Source organism: Scyliorhinus canicula, chromosome 18 (assembly GCF_902713615.1).
Source record: "Scyliorhinus canicula chromosome 18, sScyCan1.1, whole genome shotgun sequence".
NCBI lineage: Eukaryota > Metazoa > Chordata > Chondrichthyes > Carcharhiniformes > Scyliorhinidae > Scyliorhinus > Scyliorhinus canicula.
In genome coordinates, this window is record NC_052163.1 from 108037396 (window position 1) to 108056233 (window position 18838).

An 18838-nucleotide genomic window follows, 5' to 3' on the forward strand; every position below is an offset into this window, starting at 1 on the left:
GAGGGCCCCGACAAACTTACCAGTGTCACAGGCTTCACCGTGCCACCATGTTGTGCCCGTTACCCTTGCGATGTGCTGGTGTCAGGAGCGAAGGGGGATTAGGAAGAACTGGAGAACGCCGTTGACTCCTTGGTGATAGGCCTCAGGTTGGCCTCCAGTGCTTCCTCCTGCCTATAGGTCCCTGGGGGTCTCCATGGGTAGACTTTGGGACTCCTCCCATCAGGTATGCACTCGCTGGAGTATCGCTGACATCCCCTCCTGAATCTCACGGCTGTGTCCTTCCATCTGCATCAGCTCTGGGATAACCTTGTCCAGAGTCTCGGCATCTGACTGGGACCCAGCTGAGTCCTGGGATCCAGCAGACCTCCGATTGCTGTCACCCCTGGATGTTCCTGCCTCACCTGATTGTGCCGCAAGTGACTCCTGATCCACAGCAATGTGATTGATCTTGAAATGGGCCTAGCAAACCACAGTTCAAGGACAATTAGGGATGGGTCATAAATGCTTGCCCAGCCAGCGATGCGGGCACTCCATAAATCAATTTTTAAAAATGAGACAAGATTAGATAATTTTTTATGAGGGATGAATTTCGATTATCTCTTTTAGATGCTGACAGTAGGTTTTAATCACTTATCCTACAGTTTCTTGCGGTCTCTTAAGTCGCCCATTTCTGTCAATTTAGGTTTCTAAACAGTGCTGATAGTGTGGGACCATTAATAGGATGTGTTTACAAAATCTTATATTTAGATTCAGCTATGAATTAATAAAACACTCCAAAGTACTTCACTTGAGTGTAATCAAACAAAATTAGTCATCAAGCCACAGAAGGATAGGTAGATTTTAAGGTACAAAGAATAAAAGACGAGGTTAGAGTCAGGGGTATGGGGAGAAAATCCCAGAATTTAGGGTCTAGGCAGCTGAAGGCACAGCCATCAATGGTAAAGTGATTAAAGTCGGATATGTTCAACAGGCCAGGATTAGGTGAGTGCAGCTATCTCAGAGATCTGTGGGCCTGGAAGAAGATTAAAGAGACAGGGGAGGGCAGCACAGTGGCGCAGTGCGTTAGCCCTGATGCCTCACGACGCTGAGATCCCAGGTTCGATCCCGGCTCTGGGTCACTGTCCGTGTGGAGTTTGCACATTCTCCCCGTGTTTGCGTGAGTTTCGGCCCCACAACCCAAAAGATGTGCAGGGTAGGTCGATTGGCCACACTAAATTGCCCCTTAATTGAATAAAATTAATTGGGTACTCTGCATTTATAAAAACAAAATTTAAAAAAAATAAAGAGACAGGGAGGGATGAGGCTATCTCGGCATTTGTAAACTAGGATGAGAATTGACTGGAAACCAATGAAGGTCAACGAGCACAGGGTGAATGGGACTAGGTGTAAGGAAGGACAACGACAGCAGAGTTTTGGATGACTTCAAGTTTACAGACAGTAGAATATGGGTGACCAGCCGGAAATCCGTTAGAATAGTCAAGATGAGATGTAACATAGGCATGAATGTGGGTTTCAGTAACTGAGAACCTGAGGCAGATGTGAGGTCAGGCAATGTTATGGAGGGGCAAAAAACTGTCTTAGTAATTGTACCGATATGTACTTTGAAGCTTATCTTGATCTCAAATATGACACCAAGATTGCAAACAGTCTGGTCTACTCTGTTTAATTGGAGGAAATTCCGATCATCTAGTACTGCTGATCAGATGAACAGTCTGATAACTTAGCAACAGTGGAGAAGTCGAGAGAGAGGGTGGTGAGGGAGAGCTGGGTGTTGTTGGCATATGTATGCAAACCAATGCTGAGCCTTCGGATAATGTCACTGGGAGGCAGCACGTAGACAAAAGTTAGGAGTGGGCAAGGATATAACCCTAGGGTACCAGGCGGTAACTGAGGTATCAATGCAAAAAGTGTGGGAAAAGAAGCCATTACAAGTGATACTTAGGCTATGATTAGATAGCTGAGCATCAGGCGCAGTCCTACCCAGAGAGATGACTGTGGAGAAACGTTGGAGGAATAAGTCAATACATTCTAAATCCGTCTGAAGAAGCGAGCCGATCCAAGCTGAGTGGGAAAGGTGGCCAACATTGTCTCATAAGGCATCATGGGAGAAGAAGTCAATGAACTTTATAGAAGCTAACAGGAAAACTGCTGCCATGTGTAAAATGGATTTCATGAGAACCAGGGACATAACATCACTGAAAACACCCTTGTTTTCAGAACATGGAGGACAGGCTCAGATGACGTCTAGTAAAACGTCCTTGTTTATGGAACATGAAGGACAAGCTCGACTGACGTCTGGAGCTGGAAGGATTGTTTAACTTAAACAGTATACAATATGGTACCACTGAGATTTAACCAACCATAACCCGCGGTCAACTGTCGGACATGCAGACCTGACTTTCAAAGTCCATAAGCCCCTCAGAGTGAACCTGGCCAAGCTCTCTCCAATGGGAAGTACGCTTGACTCAAGCCATGAGTCTTGAAAATTATGGAACTGTTTAAATAAAGAAATAGCTGTGATTTTTGTGAAATCTTAAGAGAAATGACGTCAAACCTTTCCAGTATCAGAAAACTCATAAACTGAGTGCTTTCATTCCTTCAATCCCAAGTTTCCCAGAAAATCACAACTTTAGATAAACAATGTTCAAATATTCTTGCTTACCAGACCAGAAAATCCACTAAAGAATGCAAACCAGATTTGGACGAAGGAAAATGCGAATGTCTTGTACAGGAAATATCTCAGGAACTTGCAGATCCTTAAGTATGACCATCGACCATGAACCAGAAGCAGCCGTTCAAGGTAGCGGAACTGCGCGAGTGAGTAATCGCTGGACAAAACAGCCTGCGTGCCCTCCTGCCCGCTGATTCCAACTCCGATGTGCGCCGCTGGGGAAACACACAATTGTTTGTAAAGTCACTCACTATGTACAGGAGAACAGAAAGTTTGTTTCAGACCATTCACAGGTTATTGAGCGATATATGTGACTCCAAATGGATTGTAGGTCACCAAATCCAATGTCATTCAAGAGGAAGGCCCACCTGCACCTCCTCCAGAGCAATGGGCAATAAATTCAACATCAGCCCAACATGGTGAAGGCAAAGCTGATGTGGGACTAGATCTCGTATAAAGCATTATCCATCAGTCTATCTATTCTACATCTTCAGTTATGGATGGCTTGCTCCAAAGGCAGAACAAAGCAAATTCAATTGCTCAATGACGATTCTAAACTATGGGTATTGATATGTCATAATTAAACAAAAGAACTGAACTGATCTTACTGGGGCTTTCGGGGACTAGGCGATCAGGGATGGCAGGGGAAGAGGAGAGGAAAAGGTCAGAGAGCAGAAACAGGGGTCATTTTAACTTGACGCACCCAAACAGGAAACCGATGGGAGTGGATTTCCCAGAAATGTTAGACTCCCCCCCTATTTTACACTCCAGTGAGATCAAGAGTGAAGACAAGCGTATGGGGTGTTGAGGAAATGGGTGGCAGATCCGGTCCCATCAGTTTCCAGCCAGGGAGATTGGGTTAAAATGACCCCTCTGCTGTCCGGAATGACGGGTAACCTTCTTATGTAACTTAGGGACAATTGAATCATTTGACCCTGGTGTCAAAGTCAAGTTTAGAAGAATGAGAGGAGATCTGATTGAGGTAAGGTGATAAAGGTTATTGGCAAAGTAGATGTAGAGCAGGTGCTACCTCTAGTGAGGCAATCTAGAACGAGGGGAGGTCATAGTTTTAGGATAAGGAATAGCAGATTTAAAACAGAGATGAGAAGAAATTACTTCTCTCAAAGGGTCATAAATCTGTGAAATTCACTACCCCAGAGTGCGGTGGATGTCGGGACATTGAGTAAATTTAAAGAGGAGCTAGATTTTTAATTAGTGATGGGTTGAAGGGTTATGGAGAATGGGCAGGAAAGCGGATTTGAGGCCGAGAGGAGATCAGCCATGATCGTACTGAATGGCGAAGCGGGCTCAAGGAGCTGAATTGCATATTCCTGCTCCCAGTTCTTATGTTCTTGTCAGCCGCAGAAAGTAGTGTTAAAACACACATAGTTGTTTTTTTTTAAATCATAAAATAATTCAAGGCAACAGACGAAGTTTGAAGAACAGAGTTGTCCTGCTAAGTATGCAGTTCACAACTACCCTAAATTCATATAATCTGTTAATAAGAACTCTCCTTTTCTTTTGCGTTAACAGCCCAATATAAGGTCACTGCCCTTACAAATTGTTCACAACTCCTTAAAATCCTCTCGATAAGCAGGTAATTTACTTCCATTTAAAGAACAAAAATAATAATATCCACGAATTTTAAAACAAAATCAAATCTTCCAACATTAGCAAACCTGAAGGGCTTCTTTGTGGCCCAATTCCTCAAGGCATTCTTTATTTAAAATATCTCTAGGTTTCAGAGAGGGTATCTCTAGATGCAGGTTCTCTCTCGCTCCCTTACCCGCAATGGTAGACTGCAGACACTTTCTCACTGCCGGCGCCTCCTACTGACTAACAAGTTTCGGGATGCCACCTGCTGTATTTTATTGAGCTACTCCCAGGCCACTAATTGATCAATTCGGAGAAAGATCACTCCCGGTAACCTTCCCACGTAGCTTAGGGCCATTCGACCCCCTTTTGACCCCGGTGTCAAAGTCCCAACCCAAAACCATGCCATCACTGCAATAATTGCCATTTGAAAATATGACAACTCCACAAACTAAGTTTGGCTTAAGGTAGGTTCCTTCCTCTCTAGTTTAGGATAGGAGGCATTGTGAATGAACTGAGCCCCACTTCCCCACAGCCTCTGCTGCCATCTTTTACCTCACAAAACAGTTCAGTGAGCCTTTCTCAGACAAACACTTGAAACTTCAATGGCATCAAGAGCGAGGGTCAATCACAATCAATTCAAAGTTTAGATTAATCCCGGAAACTGTTCGGATGAGGAGCCCAGAAATGCTGTTCCTTTATTTAGAAACAGTGGACAGTGCAAAACCGTCATCATTTCAGGCTGCTTTTCTATCTTTATGAAAGTTGTGAAAATACAATGAACCTCACTGAAACATGGTTATTGGTAAATCACTCTCCACAATAAAAACACTCCAAGCCCTCTTCCTACACCCAGGCGACATGTCAAAATAGAGAAACTCCCACAGAATCTGGCTTTTAAATGTCTGATTTGCCTGCTTATTAATAAATAGGCTGACTAACATTAACTTGCTGTGACATAGGTGTACCACATGTTTCCAACACTGCCTATTTGTCTGATGTGGAGATGCCGGCGTTTTAGACTGGGGTGTGCACAGTAAGAAGTCTTACAACACCAGGTTAAAGTCCTGATGCACTATCAATTACGACGAGACGAGAGTAGAATGTAATTGAGGCTTTATTACACAGAGATGTGTGGCCTCCTACAGCAGCTGGCAAAATGGCTGCTGTATGGAGAGCACACACATTTATACTCCGCCTACTGGGCGGAGCCAGCAGACACGGATCTACCCCCATACCTGTAGTACAGGGGCCTTACCGTAATACCCTATATACAATATAATACAGCAGTGGTGACTACCACAAGTCCAACAGGTTTGTTTCGAATCATTAGCTTCCGGAGCACTGCTCCTTCTTCAAGCTGGTGATTCGAAACAAACCTGTTGGACTTTAACCTGATTTGTCTGATGATGTTACCATTCACTTAATAGGTACAATGCGGGACTGAGCTCTCTTCCCCGATTCAGAGCTCCGAAATCACATCTTGATATATTTTGCTGCTTAGTTTCACTGACTTTATAAATGGAATTTTTCAATTACTCCGAAAAGAAAAATTGAAAGGGATTGGATCATTTACCCTGATTCACTTAACCAGGATGGTTTCCTAAAATGGGTCCCTCTTGAGTGTATAATGTGCTGCAGTGCTGAAGGTGATGCAGTAACTATTATGGTAGCCACTAGGTGGTAGCAGAGTTCCTGTAAACAGTGCGAGGCACTATGCATGCCAAGACGCTGTAGGTTGAGACCAAATTTGAAGCCTGTAATCTAGCTTCAGATCAATCTTCAGGAGAAAGAAGCAAGTATTTAACCATAATGAAAAAGGCAAACCCAGAAAATGACTGAAAGTAAGATTTGGAGAGTGAGGGAACCCAGAACAGAACGTAGAATCGAATCCCTGCAGGTTCGAGCTTATAAAATTGAACATTCCGCTGTGCATCTGATTGCAAAGCTTTTAAAGGTATCAAATTTGCCTTTTTATTGATGAATCAGAGACAGCTCACAACCATGTTGACCGTTTGTAAGATAGGCTCACAGAACTTTGCTAATGCTGCCTATGTGCCTTAATAATGTTACTGTTCTTTTAATTGCTCAGCATCCCTATAAAATAAAGCTGCCACTTATTCTGACAGCTCTTGTCACAGAATGATGGAATATTACGGCATAAATGGAGGTCTTTCACCCCGTCAAGCCCATGCTATCATTCTAGTTGTCTGTGCTCATGTTTCTCTCTGAACAAATATGTCTGTTCAGTCATGCTCCCCTGCTCACTCTCAATGCCTTTCAACATTCCCCCCACATCTCCCCACCCCCCTCATCTCCCCCCCCCCCCCCCCCCCCCCGAAATGCCTGCCCAGCCACGTATGCCCATTATCACCAGATTAGACTCCAATCACCTGGACAGGACACAGTAATTAAGACAATGTGGGGCATCCAGCTGTGGAGAGCTGGATAAAATTTCATAGAATCATAGAATTTACAGTGCAGAAGGAGGCCATTCGGCCCATCAAATCTGCGCCGGCCCTTGGAAAGAGCACCCTACCTAAGCCCACACCTCTACCCTATTCCCGTAACCCAGTAGCCCCACCCCACCTTTTTTGGACACTAAAGGCAATTTAGCATGGCCAATCCACCTAACCTGCACATCTTTGTGGACTGTGGGAGGAAACCGGAGCACCCGGAGGAAACCCAGGCAGACACGGGGAGAACGTGCAGACTCTGCACAGACAGTGACCCAAGCCAGGAATCGAACCTGGGACGCTGGAGCTGTGAAGCTACTGTGCTAACCACTGTGCTACCGTGCTGTGAATAGTTTCCCATCCACCTCAATCCGCACGTCCCCTCTACCCCAGCCCCATCCCTCCCTCACCCCACCCTTCACACATATCTTGCTCAACCACAAAACCATCCCACAATTACTGACTAACAACTGAAGCCCCTGCCTCCTCCCTTTTGAACTCTACGAGCCTTTTCTTACTTTTCAGCATGTTCACATCATTTGCTCCGTCCCCAATGGCCAGCGTGATGGCACTTTTGTACTTTTTGACCAGCTGCACCACCATAGCTTTCTGATTGGGAGTGACTCGGCAGCAGATGACAGCCTTGCACTGGCAAGCCAGCTCCACAAACGCTCGCTCGTGAGCCTCCTCCTCGCAGTCAACATCTTCTCTTGATTGCGGGTTAATGGCAGTTCTCAGCCTCCAGCAACACTGTTTCTTCCTTTTCGATCGCTTCAAGCGTTTAATGAATTTATCCTAAATGCAGACCGTAAAATGAATGTTAAAAATTAAGCAAGGGAATTGATTCTTGTGACTGAAGACTTCGCCAGTGGGAGGAGATATTTCATCTAGGCCTCCCCTGTTATGTTGCAGTCTCTCACTGACAGTCAGGTACTGTTGAAGTACCTTAAGGATACACATTTTATATAACTTAACCAAACTTAAAATTGACCAAACCGTACCAACATAGTTTGCCAGGTCAAGAGACTTTTCAAAGTAAAGTTGTCTGCTATAAGGTGCAGGCTGCTTTTTCACAGATCAGCAAGAACCACGAGGCGGGAAACAACATGTTCAAGGTCATGCTCAGTCTAGCTGTGAGGTGCACCATCATAAATAGAGAGCTGAGCACAACAGACACACTTCAAATACAAAGCAAGTTCCAGCGGGTGCTGGAATCTGAAACAAAAAATGCTGGACAATCTCAGCACTTCTGATCGTATCTGTGGAGAGAGAATGGAATGTTTGCGCCGTTCTATCTCCACACATGCTGTCAGACCTGCTGAGATTGTTGAGCATGTTCTCTTTTTGAGCCACACTTCAAAGATGTGTTAAGTCCTTCAAGTTAAATCATGCCTAATAAAGAGATGTGTGCAGGAGTGCAAAGGCTGGTTAACATGTAGGCCTTGGTGATACATTTATGTTTCAATAGTTGAATGAAATTTAGCAATTTCGCACAGCATTCCAGTTGGGCACTGTTTTCCCACCTTTTAATTGGCTGCCTCTGGGACTGTCACATTTATTGCCCGGTCTTCCATTTTCCTGGTTCGGCATTCATCCTGATGTCAGGATCTTGACATACCCAGGAAAACTCAGCCCAGCCTCTCAGCAGGAATGCCGTCAAGCCCTCTAACAGTTTTTTTATGTTCCATTGAGATCACCTCTGATTCTCCACAAATCCAGAGAATATAAGCACACAGGGCGGGATTCTCCGAAAGGGAGGCAGAGTGTTCGCGCCGTCGTGAACGCCGTCGTGTTTCACAGCGGCGCGAAATGGGTGCAGGCACTACCGATTCTGGCCCCCACAGCAGTTCATGTCGCTCCAGCCTCCCTTCCCGGTGCCAAATGGGCACCGGGCCAACCCGCGTATGCGCGGGGGACTTCCTCAACACGCCGGCCCCGACGCAACATGGCGGGGGGGGGGGTTCAGGGGCCGGCTGCGTAATAAAATAGGGCCGGGGCTGGAGAGGCCGGCCCGCTGATCGGTGGGCCCCGATCGCGGGCCAGACCCCATCGGAGGCCCCCCGGTGAAGGAGCGCTTTTCCCCACCCCACAGGCCGCCCCCCGACCCTACGCGCAGAGTTCCCGCCGGCTGCGAGCAGGTGTGAACGGCGCCAGCGGGACTCTGCCATTTCCACGTGGCCGCTCGGCCTATCAAGGCCGGAGAATCGGCGGCCCGGCCGCGGACAGCGGGCCGTGACTGACGCCGCGCCAACGCAAATGGCGTCGATTCTCCGCAGCTCGGAGAATCGCCTGCTAGCGTAGGACCGGCGCCGTGGTGAAAAATGGCGCTAACGGTAATTCTCCCATACGGCGCGGCATGGGAGAATCCCGCCTCCAATCTCTCCTTATAGGATAACCCCCTGACCCCAGGAATCAATCTGTAGTTCTGTAAGCAGTTCTGGGCACCACATCTTGGGGAGGATATATTGGCCTTGGAGGGAGTGCAATGTAGGTTTACAAAAATGATACCTGGATTAGGTTGAGTTATGAGGAGAGATTACCCAAATTAGAATTTAGAAGGGCAAGAGGTGATCTGATCGAATTACTCAAGATATTAACAGGGAAAGACATGGTGGATGAAGATAAACTATTTCCACTGGTTGGAGATTCTAAAACCTAGGGCCAGACCATTCAGGAGGGATGTTAGGAAGAATTTCTTCACTCAAAGGGTGGTAGAGGTTTGGAACTCACTCCCATAAACTGCAGTTGCAGCTAGATCAGTTGTTAATTTTAAATCCGAGATAGATAGATTTTTGTCAAGCAAACATATTCAGGGATATGGGCCAAAAGCCCATGGAGTTAGCTATATGGAGTCAGGTCATAGATCAGCCATGATCCCATTGAATGGTGGGACTGGCTCAAGAGGCTGATGGTCTCTCCTGTCCCGATGTAAACCTACGCAAACCCTGGCCATTTATTGAGATCATTATCTCACTCAGTTCAGTCTCTGTTCTATGATTGGCGGCTCTCAGCCCTGGACCCTGTTCATATTATATTACACACTGGGCTCTGTGATATTGTGACAGCATTAGAACAGGTAAAATGCTTCCATTTTCCTGGTCATTGTTAAGATCTGCGCATGGCAAAGCTGGATAAAATAAATCTTAACAGAATCCAGAGACAAATGTGTCAAAGAATCAGATAACATACCAAGAAGCTCCCTGTGATAATCAGTGCCTTGTTACGGCACGATAGCATGTCCGGCTGCTCACTGCTGCTTATGGCCCCTGAAATAGTTGCAATGTTGTTCTCTTTGTACGTGTAGTTGTCCTTCTGTAACTTCTCCAGGGTTTTGCTGAGGTGGTGATATGACAGAAATGTGCACAATGTTACTATTGGTTTATCGATGGACAGTTCACTTTTCACACAAGCGCCCCCTCGGCTCACACTCTAGTAGTTAAGTCACACGCGTGCAAACCTGCTGAGCATGAACGCTTGTCACCGTTAAACATAACAAGGAGAGTGAGCTGCTGAATATCCCTTCTTTCAAAGCAGGGAAAGGAAAAGCTCCTCACAAAGGTGGGGGTGAGAGGGCAGCGGAGTCCAATGATGTAATCTTTTGGAGAAAGGGACAGAATGGCTGCGAGACATTTCTATTAGGATAATTTCCCACACAAGTGATAAAGTGAAGTGCTTTGATACATTTATGTCATTCGGCATGCTTCGGGATCAACACAATAATGTTTGCCATTACATTTTGTAACGGTGGCAGCCCCTAATTACCACAGGCCATCCAGTGCGAGTTGGAAAGACTGGAATTAGGCCAAGCCTCAGAAACAGCAGGTTCCAATCTTCACCACCACCAGCCTCAAAGGTCACCCAGCGAGGGTGTGGCCGTGGCCGAGAGGATTCTCAGACTGTTAGCTTCCTCAGCCCGGACCTGTCAGTACTGTTGGGCCCTGAGGCTTCAATAACAGTTGTCTTAGCAACAGGCCCACCGCCTCTATTGCATACCTCCCCACCAATGCCAGGGCCGTAATTTGGAGAATATCTTCCACACTCCGAATATTCTGGCGGGTACATCCCAAAACTGAAGCAATTCACCAACAGAGAACTGCATCATTCATTACTCACCTGATATCATGCCCATCAAAAAGCACCATTCGATCTGAGAGTAATTTACAGGAATATCCAATATTTATCGCCGTTTCTGTTAAAAATGGAAAAAGACAGAGAAAAGTCAAGGAAGGTAACTCCCATTCATTCAAAACAGTGAATTACAAAGTGCTGTCCCTTACCTAATCATAATCACGTGCTTTTTACCAATATCTTTATTCACCTATGTTCCAGTGGTGGTGGGGGAGACGATATTCACGTTGAGGTGGTAGTGGGGGTGGGGGGGGAGAGGTTCCCCGGTGCTTGGGGGGTGGGGGGAGGGTGTCTTGATTTCCTGGGCAGGGAGAGGGGGGCCATTTATCTAGGTCAGAGACCACAGGGGCCTTTAAAAAGGGGGCCCCGATCTCAGGATTCCTAAACTAGGCCCCACCCCACAAGCTGACAGTGTGAACCTCGCTTCCTCTTTTAAAATGCACAGAGTGTTCGATGCGGCACAAAAATCCAGCTGTGAAGCCGACCAGCTGCATACCTGGGGCGGAATTCTCCGACCCCTTGCCAGGTCGGAGATTCGCCGGCGGGCCGCGTGATTTGCACCACGCCTCCCCGATGCCGGGATGCAATTCTCCGCAGAGCAGAGAATCGGCGCCAATGGGGCCAGAATTGTCAGCGCAGCGCCGGTCGGGGTATGCGCCGAATCCCTGGTTCTCCGGGTGGAGCGGCCGTCACCAAAAAGCCGAGTCCCGCCGGCGTCGTTCTAATATCCTCTGAGCCGTCATGACCTCAGCGACGGAGGGTCCGGGAGTGGCCTGTGGGGGAGGGGGGGTCCGACCAAAGGGGGCGGGGCCTCAGTAGTGGCCTGGCCCGTGATCGGGGCCCAATGATCGGCGGGCCGGCCTCTCTGTTCCCCGGCCACCTTCCGCAGCCCTGCGCCATTTGGAGTCGGGGCCAGAGCAGGGAAGAAGGCCATTGCACATTCGCTAGTTGACGCCGGCCCAACTGCGCATGCGCGGACCCCACAGTGCCGGGTTCAGGCCGGGATCGGCAGCTGGGGCGCCGTAGGCCACTCCAGCGCCGTGCTAGCCCCCTGTGGGCCGCAGAATTGGGTCCCAGAACGGGCGCCGACGCCGGAGTAAAACACTCCCGTTTTTACACCGGCGTCGGCACTTAGTCGCCCAATGGGAGAATCCCGCCCAGGTTATCTCACCAGAACCGACACTCCCTGTGCATTTTTAGATTCCGCCCCATGGCCAGGACTTTCCGATGCAGTCAGTGGCGGGCAGTGCAGCAGGCGGATCAGGAAAATTCGGAGAGCCATGACTTTTAACGGCACTCCACATTTTCTCAGCCTGCCCACGATGATGCTCGCTGGTGTCACGGTTGGAAAATCGCTCCCCATGACTTTTCATCGTTATAACAACAGTGGTAGGTATGTCAGCTGTCTTCCTATGATGTAAATGACCTTTACACATCTTCATCTCTTTTAAACTTTTGAAAAATTTACCCAGAGACTATTGAACCCTCTCAGTGTAAATAATTAACATACCTCAGTATCCTTTACCTGCTGATCTCTCTCACCTTCATTGTGTTCAATCTAATACAGGTGTTTGTTGAAATGAAATGTCTACACACAAAACATTAACCTGCTGTTTCTTATTTCAGATTCTGGTGTGCCACCTTAAAATTCCAGGTGTTACTGTTCTCTGGATAAATCAAATATTCGCCAACAGCGCCTCAGCCCTCGCAGAACATCACACAATTCGGGCACCCCCATTGAGACGTAATCGCTTTTTTGCTATTCTTTCATGAATTATAGACAGCACTGGAAAGGCCATTATCTGTTGCCCACCTTGAACTGAGGGTGACACGGTTGTTAGCACAGCTGCCTCACAGCATCAGGGACCCGGGTTCAATTCCGGCCTCGGGTGGCTGCTTGTGTGGAGTTTGCACTTGCTCCCCGTGTCTCCGTGGGTTTCCTCCGGGTGCTCCGGTTTCCTCCCACAGTCCAAGGAAGTGTATGTTACGTGGATTGGTCATGGTAAATTGCCCTTTAGTGTCCAGGGATGTGCAGGTTAGATTAAGGGCGGGGAAGTGGGCTTGAGTGGAGTGCTTTTTCAAAGGTTCAGTGCAGACTCGATGGGCCGAATAGTCTCCTTCTGCACTGTAGGGATTCCATGACTCTATGAGAGGCTTTCTGGGCCACTTCAGAGGACAGTTTGGATTCAACGGTATTGCTGGGGTTTGGAGGCACATGTAGGCCAGACCAGGTAAGGATAGCAAGATTTCTTTCCATCAAAGGGCAGATGGGTCCTTATACCAATGATAATTTCATGGTCAACCATTACTGAGACTGGCTTTCACTTCCAGATTTGTTAATTGAGATTGAATTCCACCAGCTGCTGTGGTGGGATTTGAACCCATGGGGATGATTTTGAGCCCGCACTAGCCGTGCTTGAGATCGGCGACATGGGCGCAAAATCCGAAGACAATCGGAAAACATGGAGCCGGAAATCTCTGTCTGTTGGGATTCTCTATTGCCACTGGCAGCACACCCCTGCCTGCAGGCTTCCCACCGGCATGGAGTGGCTTCAATGGGAAATCCCATTAACAAGAGTAAAGAATCCCACCGCTAGTGACCAGCGCGCCGCTGAGTAACACGTGACTGGGGGAACCGGAGAGTCCCGCCCATGATTCTCACCAGAGTGATGACCTTTCCAGGTTTTCCCCGCCACCTTGCTGGTGATATAATGAGGTTCATGGTCAAAAAGGGTGGGAACCTCATTTAAACAGATTTGAATAAATTTAGGTATTATTAACAGGCCCCCTGCCACATGATTCCTCCTCAATAAATATTTATACGTCGCCAATGTGAGGTTTACAACAGGTTTGGCCAACTGAGAATCAGTCGATGGCATTCCTCCAGAGGAATTCTGTGAAGAGCGGGAAGGGTGAAGCAGTACATTTATGGGCAGTGTCCTGGCACTGCGCCCTGGCACAGGTCTGGCACTGCCAGGTTGGCAGTGTCTTAAAGTGCCTGGGCGGGCCTTAGTGGGAGACCCTTGGGGGGGGGGGGGGGTTAATTTATGCATGGTGGAGGACAGGGGAAGAGTGGGCACTGGGGGGGGGGGGGGGGGGGGGGGGGGTAAAGTGCGGGCGGTACGTCCACAGTGGTGGGCAGGAAGGTGAAATGCCGGGGGAGGGGGGTAGGAACGGGTCTACAATAACTCCGTGGTGGGGGCTGGGGGCTGTTAGGTTTTAGTGCTGTTTGGGGCATCCTTTAAAGATGGCGTTCTGATCTCTGTGGAGCTGGTCCCATCAGGCCCCACCCTGCCAGAGTGACTGCATAAACCACGGCCACTGATTTTTTTTCTTTAAAGAGGTTCAAGATCTGAAGAGAAATCTGTGCAACTGGAGAGCTACATGCCCGTTTGCAGTCTGCGCCTGACACTTTGCCAAATTCTGGTAAGATTCCGCACCATAACCCCAGAACACTGCCTCTATATTACTAACCCAGTGACATTACCACTATACCATCGTGCCTTACATCTCTGTTTGCTGAGGGTATAACACAGAATAATCAGTGATTCACTCGACTCATGAAAAAAATGGAAGAAGCTGATGAGGAATATTTATATATATAATATATATATATATATATGTATTTATATTATATATATTTCAGTAAATAAATAGTCTGACAGTTCCAGCACCTTTCTTGTCTCCAGTCAGTACCCAGATTTTAATATCTGCCTCCTTCAAGTTCTGAATGGTTTCAGGGACTCCATCTTGCAATTTATCCTCGATAGCAGTGGCTCCGATAAGCTGCAATATAAATGCAAATAAGGACTTCATTCCACTTAAGCAAAAGCTTTTTATTGATTTGCAAATATTATATTCAAAATAAGAGTGTATTATGGAGAACATTCGGAGTCTAACATTTTCATTCTTTTTGCATTTGATTTCAGATTCCCCCCTTCTTGATTTTCCAGGCTGTGGCAGTTTACACAGTAGGCTACCAAGATCAGGAATGTTGTAACTTTGAGCCTGTGCTAGATTGGACTGCTCAAGGTTGGTTCCAACGATGAACATTAATGTTCTGAGGAGGAGTGGAGGAAAATTGTTCAGAGCTACCGTTACCTAACGCGATCTCACCCGCCTTTGTCAGAAATGCATGCCCGAGTGCATTGGGTTAAAATAGATCTGGCTTCCTCTTTGTTCCAAGCAGACAGCTGAGCGTGTGTGGAAACATTTTCACAGCGATATGGCACTGAAAGCCTTGCAGATCAAAGGTCCGAGGGGGTTTAAACCCGGCTGACTGGTTTCCTCTTTCCAGGAATTGACAGGTGCTGCTTCCTGTGCCTCAGCCAACAGGTGTATTGCCCAGGTGAGTTTTAAGGCAATGATAATTTTTCACTGTCTTAGTCTGGACGGCTCTCTAGCTTCCACACAGGGGCCTCTCTTGTGGGGAGTTTCTGGTGGGTGCCTTCGAGGGGCATCTGTTGGGGGTCTTTGTAATTGGGGTCTCCCTGGTTGGGTGGGGGGGGGGGGAAAGAGTTGGTGGGGCAGATCTGGTGGGCAGGATTTGCTGCTGGGGGGTGTGGGTCGTTGGCTCTCTGATAGTCTTTGGGGCAACTCTCTTAAAATGTAACCCACTTGACCCACCGCAAGGTCCACCATGTCCGGGCCACATTTGTAAATACCTGCACCAATTTTCACCCACTATTCACGCGGGCTTGAAGAATACCAGGCGGATTCTCTAATCCTGCGGCAGAGTGTCCACACCGTCGTAATCGCCGTCGTGTTTTACGGCGGCGTGAACGGGCCGAGCCGAGGACTAATTCTGGCCCCTACAGGGGGCCAGCATAACACTGGAGCGGTTCACGCCCCTCCGGCTGCCGATCCCGACGCGAACTGGGTGCCGCGGGATCCGCGCATGCGCAGTGGCGCCAGCACCAATGCACACATGCGCAGTGGCGCTGGCGCCAACGCGTGCATGCGCAGTGGCCTCCTTCAATGCGCCGGCCTCAGTAGCACCATGTTGCATCGCGGCCGGCGCATTGAAGGAGGCCACTACGCTTCCGCGCGTTGGCGCCAGCGCCACTGCGCATGCGCGGATCCCGTGGCCCCCAGCCAGAGAGGCCGGCCCACCGATCGGTGGGCCCTGATCGCGGGCCAGGCCACATTGGAGCCCCGGGACTCGGCGTTTTTATGACGGCCGCTCGGCCCACGTAGAGCAGCCCCTGACCGGCGCCGCGCCAACCACGCTGGCGCCAATTCTCCACTCTGCGGAGAATCGTGTGCCGGCATCGGGGCGCGTGGCGCGATTCACGCCAGACACGGGGATTCTCCGTCCGGCCCCAGGCTGAGAGAATCCCACCCATGGTGCTCGGCCCATTAATAGGATGCAAATGAGTCCCTGGCGCTGTGAGGCAGCAGCGCTAACCACTGTGCCATCGCGCTGCCCCTAGGTTAAAACTGAAAATGGAGGGGAGTACTCAGCGGCACATTTAAAGGAGATTTTCCACACTTCGGTTTTGTTTCAGCAGTTACAATGGGCCTGACAGGCTCCAAACTATAAATTGGATTGTTTAAACCAATTAACCTCTCTCAAAAATGATTTATCAGTTAAATAAGTGGTGAGTAATTGATGTTAAACACACTTACACCTACACTACTGTTTGCATTGTTATTCACACTTTAAGTCAAATGCTGAAAACAATTGTCATATTTTCAGCTGAGGTAAATGGATGTTAATCAATAGGGGCAGCACGGTAGCACAAGTGGCACTGTGGCTTCACAGCGCCAGGGTCCCAGGTGTGATTCCCCGCTCGGTCACTGTATGTGCGGAGCCTGCACGTTCTCCCTGTGTGTGCCTGGGTTTCCTCCGGGAGCTCCGGTTTCTTCCCACAGTCCAAAGACGTGCAGGTTAGGTGAATTGGCCATGATATATTGCCCTTAGTGACCAAAAAGGTTAGGAAGGATTATTGGGTTACGGGGATAGGGCGTAAGTGGGTCGGTACAGACTTGATGGGCCGAATGGCCCCCTTCCGCACTGTATGTTCTATGTTTCAAGAGTATTCAAACCGATTCTGTTCACAACACAATATTTACCAATAAGACAATGAGGAAAGTGTCACTTATGAAAATAAAATTTGATTACTGAGGAGAAGGCCGAGCTCTCACATTGTGCTCAGGTTGTATTTCTGACGCCTTTAACTTGGTAAAATGCCCCATGGCACATTTCAGGGAAATAATCAGACAAAATTGACATTGAGCTTAAGGAGAGAAGAGGGCAGGTGACTAAAGTTTGGTCAAAGAGTTGGGTTTTAAGGGCCAGCTTATCGGAGCAGGGAAAAGTGGAGACGATGGTGGGTTCAGGGAGGAGATGTCAGAGCTTGGGACCTGGACAGCTGAAGGAGCTGAAGAAAGTAGGGAATGGACAAGAGGCCAGCGTTCGAAGAGTTCTCAGAGGGCCGCTGGGCTGGCAGAGTTTACAGAGATATAAGTAAGAGGGTGTGGGATAGAGGGAAATTTGGCCAATTGGATAAGTAACTGGCTATCACATAGAAGACAGAGGGTGGTGGTGGATGGAAAATTTTCAGACTGGAGACCAGTTATCAGTGGTGTACCACAGGGATCAGTGCTGGGTCCTATGCTATTTGTGATTTTTATAAATGACTTGGAGGAGGGGGCTGAAGGGTGGGTCAGTAAATTTGCTGATGACACCAAGATTGGTGGAGTAGTGGATGAGGTGGAGGGCTGTTGTAGGCTGCAAAGAGACATTGATAGGATGCAGAGCTGGGCCGAAAAATGGCAGATGGAGTTTAACCTGATAAGTGCGAGGTGATTCATTTTGGTAGGATAAATTTAAATGCGGATTACAGGGTCAACGGCAGGGTTCTGAGTAATGTGGAGGAACAGAGAGATCTTGGGGTTCATGGCCACAGATCTCTGAAGGTTGCCACTCAAGTGGATAGAGCCGTGAACAAGCCTATAGTGTGTTAGCGTTTATTAACAGGGGCTTGAGTTTAAGAGCCGTGGGGTGTGCTGCAACTGTACAGGACTCTGGTGAGACCACATTTGGAGTATTGTCTGCAGTTCTGGTCACCTCATTATAGGAAGGATGTGGAAGCATTGGAAAGGATGCAAAGGAGATTTAGCAGGATGCTGCCTGGATTGGAGGGTAGGTCTTATGAGAAAAGGTTGAGGGAGCTAGGGCTTTTCTCATTGGAGCGAAGGACGATGAAAGGCGACTTAATAGAGATTTATAAGATGATGAGGGGGAGGGCAGCACGGTGGCCTAGTGGTTAGCACAACCGCCTCACGGCGCTGAGGTCCCAGGTTCGATCCCGGCTCTGGGTCACTGTCCGTGTGGAGTTTGCACGTTCTCCCCGTGTCTGCGTGGGTTTCGCCCCCACAACCCAAAAATGTGCATAGTAGGTGGATTGGCCACGCTAAATTGCCCCTTAATTGGAAAAAATAATTGGCTAATTTAAATTTTTTTTTAAAAAGATGAGGGGGATAGTCATGAGGGGGATGATGAGTGGACGTTCAGAGACTATTTCCTCGGGTGGATGTAGCTGTTTCAAGGGGGCATAACTGTAAGGTTCAGGGTGGGAGATATAGGAGGGATGTCCGAGGTAGGTTCTTTATGGACTGCCTGCTGTGATAGTGGAGTCGGACACTTTAGGAACTTTCAAGCGGTTATTGGATAGGCACATGGAGCACACCAGAATGACAGGGAGTGGGATAGCTTGATCGTGCTTTCGGACAAAGCTCGGCACAACATCGAGGGCCGAAGGGCCTGTTCTGTGCTGTACTGTTCTATGTTCTAGATATTCACAGGTGAGGTTATGGAGTGATTTGAACAGAAGAATAAAGTTGGACCAAATGTTGCTTGTGGTTTGGATTTGGTAGTGAGGGGCAAGGGGGTGTAACTCGATCAGCCTGTCAATATCAATTTCCAGATGATATACCAACACAATTATACATTCAATTGGTAATGCTATCCATTCCAACCACCAGG

General features: G+C 48.2%; 1 protein-coding gene across 2 annotated transcripts in view; it reads right to left on the reverse strand.

Annotated features, from left to right (window-relative positions):
* Positions 1–18838, reverse strand: part of LOC119953191 (phospholipid-transporting ATPase IC-like) — a 139781-nt gene that overhangs the window by 18152 nt on the left and 102791 nt on the right. For both annotated transcript variants that reach the window (XM_038777182.1, XM_038777181.1), the window contains 5 exons: positions 14523–14634; positions 10834–10909; positions 9910–10054; positions 7239–7515; positions 2663–2886 (listed from right to left, as the gene is read on the reverse strand). In XM_038777182.1, coding sequence (XP_038633110.1) covers positions 2663–2886; positions 7239–7515; positions 9910–10054; positions 10834–10909; positions 14523–14634 — 834 coding nt within the window. The remainder of the gene's footprint in view (positions 1–2662; positions 2887–7238; positions 7516–9909; positions 10055–10833; positions 10910–14522; positions 14635–18838) is intronic.